The sequence below is a fragment of the Lactuca virosa genome, chromosome 6, assembly GCF_052849685.1.
Source record: "Lactuca virosa cultivar CGN04683 chromosome 6, Lactuca_virosa_CGN04683_v6, whole genome shotgun sequence".
Lineage (NCBI taxonomy): Eukaryota > Viridiplantae > Streptophyta > Magnoliopsida > Asterales > Asteraceae > Lactuca > Lactuca virosa.
Genome location: NC_136431.1, coordinates 77,488,816 through 77,495,575, shown reverse-complemented (window position 1 = coordinate 77,495,575; position 6,760 = coordinate 77,488,816). Strand labels below are relative to the sequence as shown.

Genomic DNA, 6,760 nt, shown 5'->3' with positions numbered 1-6,760 from the left:
AGGCACATGATAGGGGACATCTCTCAACTGTACAACATTCATAACTTTGTTTGGGAGTATGTGTCCTTTACGGGAAAGGGAAGAAAAGAAGGGATCACACATGGGGTTTGTGCTTAATGACATGAAGAATTTTCGGATCTGTTCTGAGATTACGCGTGCTGTTCTCAGACCTTATGGATGCAAATTCAATCGGTGACTTACGGTTTGAGTTTTCTTCTCTATACTCCTGAGTTTTTCTTAAGTTGATTCGCTTTAAAGACTAATTTTTGTTTTAGGATAGTTTAAATTTGCGCATTTACTTTCGTTTCTCTCCTATGCACAAATTTAGGGGGGAGAAATAAAAACAATACAAAAATTAGAAAATTTTAAGAAAATCCAAAAACATTAGAAAATCAGAAAATCAAAAATATGTTGGTTATGAAATGTGCTTGAGGGAGATGTTTTGGGAAGTGATATTATTAAGTGATAACAGGCAATCTGAGTCTGCGTAACGTACCCAAAGTTGAAGGGTCTATGCTCTGGGTTTGATGCGCTGGTAGGCATGAAAGATTCTAAATGGACTTGACTAGGCAGAGTTGAACTTAAGAAATTCTTAGACTTGACAAATCTTGACCTAGTTAGATCCGTTTAGCCTGACAATACGACGCTCGGATAGATTGAGCAGGGAGATAAATACGGGAATCTACTAGTTACACTAAAGAACCTGTATTTGGAACCGTGGATTAACTTTTCCTCGATGTGCGGATTCTGTCCTTAATTCTGGTATTGATGGGGTGACTGGTGAATTCCGATGAATTAGGTGTGTAGAAAATTGTTTTCTTTCTCTATCTGTCTGTTAGTCATATGTTACCTCCTCTGTGTGACTCAAAATCCGACCTGGACTGTAACATATGTAATTCTATTTCTCTGCATCCTCCATCTATGCAATTCTTTCTGTCTGTTAGCCATATACTGTCTCCTTTGCGTGACTCACAATCCGACCTGGTACACAGTATATGCATCATTCTTTTTCTCAATCCCTCTAAAACTTCATTTAGTCATATGTTTCACCCTCTGCGAGATTGGAAGAGATCCGACCTGGGTGTATAGCATATGCATTCTAAATCCATCTTCTATCTTGATAATTGTCTGCTCACCCGATGTAAGGAGTATTCTGGAAGTCCTTGATTACTGGAGCATATCAGGAAGCGGGAACCATGTTCTATTACAATTAACAATTGAACACTTACAGATTGTCTATAGATCTCGCTGCTCGATTTAGGTGGACAACAATATCCCTGGTCGTCGTCAGCTGAATGGTCCTTACGAAATATTATCTAGGAACTTAGGATCACTTTGTCTTACAATTAATAGTAATTTTGTCACAATTTTTTGTGTTTAAGTGGACCACAATACCGACAATCGACCAGACAAAGACATGAAGATGAAAGGTACCGACAAGTGGATTAGGGCTGTCTAACAACTTTGATCCCAAATCACTCTTAAAGTTAGATATCATTTTATTTTTGTTAAATTTGTTCATAGTTTCTTCTAATTTAAATATTAGGGGAGAATTTAAAAAAAAAAGTTAATCCACGGTTCTAGATACAGGTTCTTTAGTGTAACCAGTAGATTCTCATATTTATCTCCCTGCTCAATCTATCCGAGCGTCGTATTGTCAGGCTAAACGGGCTAACTAGGTCAAGATTTGTCAAGTCTCTAGATTCCTTAAGTTCATTAATGCCTAGTCAAGTCCATTTTAATCTTTCGTGCCTACCAGCGCATCGAACACAGAGCCTAGACAATTCAGATTCAGTCCCTTACACAGATTCAGATTGTCTGTTATCACATGATTATATCACTTCCCAAGATATCTCCCTCAAGCACATTTAATAACCAACATTTTTTGATTTTCTGATGTTTTTGGATTTTTGAATATTTTCTGAAAAAAAATAAAACAGAAAGAAAATGTTTTTGGATTTTTTTTTAATTTTTCAATTTTTGTTTGGTTTTTTATTATTTTTAAATATTAGGGGAGAATTTAAAAATAAAATTAAAAAAAAACCAAACAAAAATCAGAAAATAAAAAAAATCCTAAAATAATGTTATTTCTGTTTTATTTCTTTTTCAGAAAATATGAAAAATCCAAAAATATTGTGTGCTAAAATTTTCTTTTAGTTTTGTTTTGTCTTGAAAAGTAAATTCAGGTGAAGATGAAACTCATGGAGTTTGTGTTGAAGATTTCTGAGCCAAAGTTTCATCCGTGAGCATCGAAGAATTCGCATTCGAAGGAGCAAGAAATGAAGATTATTCTTTCAACATTCAATCTTTCAACTCCAGAAGCAAGGTGAAGCTGCACTTAAAGATTATGTGTCGGATTGCATTGAAGCCTCCTCAATCAGTCTGCTGCTATCTATGAACCTGCTGAAGTGATCCAGAAGATTTGTTCTCTTTGATGTTCTCTCTAAAGATTCTTAAGCTGAAAGCGCTATCTTTCAAGAATCAGTACGTCAAGCCTCCTCACCCAATGTGCGTTCAATGTCAAATTCTGAAGAAAAGCTCAAGTGCTCAAGATGAAGTCATTCATTGAAGATTCATCAAGTTCATCTTGAAGCTGTGAAGAATTCGAAGATTAAAGCTGAAGCCAAAGCTCCCAATGAAGATTGACAAGAAAAGTCAGCTACTTTTTAGGGGGAGCTTGTTGGGTCAATTAAGAAAAGAAAGATATAAACCAAGGGGGAGATTGTTGGGTCAAAAATATGGTTTATACTTTACTTTTCTAGGAAAATGTATTTTTGTGTCTTGGACCGTAAACAGCTTGGTGTTTACGGTCGTATACGTGTTTACGGTTGTGTTTACGGCCGTAAACCCATTTACGGCCCATGTTCACCAAGCCCATATTCCCTAGTATATATAGGTGTTAGGGTTGACGAGTGGATTGATGAACACTAGAGGAGCTTAAGTGTGTGTATTCTAAGGTGTTCTAGAGAGAGAAACTAGAGAGAAGAACAAGTGTGTGTTAGTGTGTGTGAATCTCATGTAAAGGATCATCATTCTATTCAGTAATACATTGAGATTCATATTATTCTTCTTCTCCTTCTCTTTTATTTGATCTAACATCATCCGTTTGATTGGGATTCCGCACCATCAAACGGATCTGATTGATACACAAGCAGATTAGGGACTTACAGTCGTAAATAGGAATGAATAGCTTAATTGGGTCGGGCATTTCATCGAATGCCTTATAGGCATCTTTCTCATCCAAAAGCAATAACTTTCTAACCCACTTAAATCCTCCCGTTTCTCATGCTCAATCGCCTGCTTATCCACCTTTGACGGTTACGAAGCTGGCATATCAAACGAAGCTGAAACACCGACATGTAGTGAGAACCGGTTCGTGTTAGGCCTTCATTTTGGGGTTGTTCATGGTCGTGTTTGACGAACTGGTTACAATAAACCTAGATAAACTGTAAAAATCATTATATAAACAACAAAAGATACAGAAGTAACAGGCGAAGAAATAATTAACTCACCATGTTCAAACTTGATGCGTCGTTTGAAAGGGGTTAAATGGGTGAACCCTACGATGTGCGTTTGCAGATGAAAATGTGAATTCGTAGTCGGCAAGAGATGGAGATCGACGTGATAAATGATAAGGAAGAAATTGAATAGCAATGAGTTTTGTTTGTTTAATACATTGGAAACCTATCGAGATATTGAGGCGGTTGATCATCTCTGTATCTAATCGGAAGCATCTAGTAACAGACAAAATTCTAAGGTAACTCAAATTTATTTCACTGTTCATAAGAAAGAATTCATATTTATTATTGTATTGTTATATTTATATATAATAATGTTACATCCGTGTCTTATACGAGTTTTTAAAAAAAATATTTAATATAAGAAGTTGTAAGAATTACGTATTTTTTAGGGATAATGTCACTGTAGCACATGGAACTTTCTTCAATTGGCTAATTTGGTCCTTCAAGTTTTTTTTTGGTACATTAGGCCAGTAAACTCGTAAGTGACCTTTTAATTATACCATTTTATCAATTTTTAGAAGGTTTCCTGGTTGACTTTTTATATATGTGAATTAATATTTATTTTTTGTCTAATCCAATGCCACGTGAGATATGACACGTCAATTAATGATATAAGAAGCTTAAATCCTATCGTCTTCAACTATCGAACTTCAGTTGTCTTCATTGTTGAGCTGTAAAAGAAACCGAGTTAGGGTTTGTGAAGCATTCCTGTGATCGAGCTGAAGAAACAAAGAAGTCGCAGCAATGGCACAATCGGAACCTAAGGGATTGTTTGCGATGGTGGAACTCAACTACCAAGGGGTATTTAATCGAAATCCTTTATCTTACACTGGTGGTGTGAAAACCATGTTCACTGATGTTGACTTTTCTTCTATGATTTATTATGAGTTTGTGACCTTCAGCGAACGTTTCATGCATGAAGAGTGTAAAAAGTTTTAGTACTGTGAACCAGGCAATTCCCTGATGGAAGGGCTTAATCCCATTTCAAATGATGTGGAATATGCTGCTTTTATTTTTGATGCTTATGGAACAGATGGTGTAATTTCGGTTTATGTGGATCATATTGGGGTTGGTGTTGATGGGTGGCTTGATGATGAAGATAATGATGATGATGAACATGAGTCTTGTATTGATGGTGAAAATGAAGATAACATAGATGAACTTAGGAAGGTTGCCTTTGAAATTAATGAGGATGTAGTGCATATGAATAGGACATCAAATGATCCTTTCTTGAGTAAGTTATGTGTTGATGATGAGGAGGATATTACATTGTAGATGATGACAATGGGAGAGAAGTTGAACTTAACATCCAAACTCATTCCACATTTAATGAGCTATTACACTGGAAAAAAACAAAAACCAATTCTAGGGATGAGATTTAAGGGTCCAGGGCAAGTAAAATCAATGTTGTGTAACTATGCTGTAGCTAATGGATATCAATTGTGTTTTGAAAAAAAAATGATAGGACAAGACTTTTGGTGAGGTGTAGCAAGGGTGCTTGCACATTTAGATTATGGGCTTCTTGGATAAGTGATGAAGAGAGTTTCCAAATCAAATCACTAAAAGCTTATCATAATTGTGCTAGGAACTTCAAGTTTGGATCATTGGTGACATATGCATGGATTGGGAGTCACTATACCAAAGAGATTGTACAAAGTTAGAAAATAAGTGTAAGGAAGCTTAGGTTGAAGGTAATGGCCAAGTTTGGTATCTAAGTTAGTATGGGGCAATGTAGAAGAGCAAAGAAGTATGCACTGAAACTTGTTGAAGGTAGCCTTGTTGAACATTATGGTAAGCTATGGTCATATGGTCATGAGATTTTAAGGACAAATCCTGGGTCAACTGTGAAACTAGATATGGAGGATGGTCTAGATGGAAAGAAATATTTTAGCAAGTTCTATTGTTGTTTTCAAGGAGTTAAACAAGGTTAGATTGAAGGGTGTAGAAGGATAATTGGTCTTGATGGATGTTTTCTTAAAGGTGTTTGTAAGGGGGAATTGCTTTATGGTATTGGGAGGGATGGAAATGACAAGATATATCCTATTGCTTGGGCAGTGGTTAATGTGGATAACAAGTAGAATTGGAAGTGGTTTTTAGAGCTTCTCATTGATGATCTAAACTTGAATTTAGGCAATGGTTTCGGTTTAATGTCAGACCAACATAAGGTTAGTATTTTACATAGTAATGCATTTATATTTATTTTACACTATCTGAATTAAACCTTTGTATTACTACAGGGTTTGATAGAGGCTGTTAAAGAGTTGCTGCCATATGTAGAGCACAGCCAGTGTGCTAGACATATTTGCCAAAATTTGCAGAAGAGATTCAATGGTGCCATATATCATACCTTGTTTTGGAGAGCATCTAAAGCCACAACTGAGCATGCTTTTAAAGTTGTGATGAAAGAAATTGAGACATTGAACCCAGATGCCCATCAATATCTCATGGAGAAAGATCCTATAAAATGGTCAAGAGCTTCCTTTCAAACTGGAAGGTGTTGTGATGCAGTTGAAAATGGGTTCTTAGAAAGTTTTAATGCTGTAATTGTAGATGCCAGGAAGAAGCCCATAATAACCATGTTAGAGGAGTTAAGATTATACATGATGGACAGAATCTACAACATGAAATTAAAGGGACAACAATAGGGAAATCATATTTGTCCAGAGATAAGGGATAAAGTGAATTTGCTTAAAAAAGCTCAAAGGCATTATCAGGTACTACCAAGTGGATTAAACCAGTTTGAGGTAAGGGGGCAACAGATGCATATGAGGTGGACTTAGAAAGGAAAACATGTTCATGTAGGTTGTGGCAATTGAATGGATATGGATGTGCCCATTCTGTAGCTAGCATATCATTTCTTAATAGGGATGTAGAAGCATATGTAAACAACATGTTTAGCACAACCACATTTAGGAAGGCATACAATTACAGAATTGCTCCCATGAATAGCAGTGACATGTGGCCAGAGACAAACTATACTCCACCATTGCCTCCTATTAATAGAAGGATGCCTAGTAGGCCAGCTACTAAGAGGAAGAAATCCACTACAGAGAATATAGGAACACACAGGGTTTCTAAGGCTGGAAAGAAAATCAGATGTAGTATTTGCAAGGAGATAGGTCACAACAAGGCCACTTGTCCACAGAGAAGGCCCCAAAAGTTAAATGTGAAGAAACAGAAGAAACAAAAAGTTTGTGTGAAGCAAAATGCAGGACAGGTAGACCATTTAAAATTTAAAT

The 6,760-nt window shown here is 36.3% G+C and overlaps 1 protein-coding gene across 1 annotated transcript; it reads left to right on the top strand.

Annotated features, from left to right (window-relative positions):
- The first annotated feature begins 5,242 nt into the window (after positions 1–5,242).
- LOC145121674 (uncharacterized) lies at positions 5,243–6,166 on the top strand. Its single transcript, XM_079057387.1, has 3 exons — positions 5,243–5,447; positions 5,619–5,686; positions 5,759–6,166. The coding sequence occupies exons 1-3, from the start codon at positions 5,243–5,245 to the stop codon at positions 6,164–6,166; spliced, it is 681 nt and encodes a 226-aa protein (XP_078913513.1).
- The last annotated feature ends 594 nt before the right edge of the window (positions 6,167–6,760 follow it).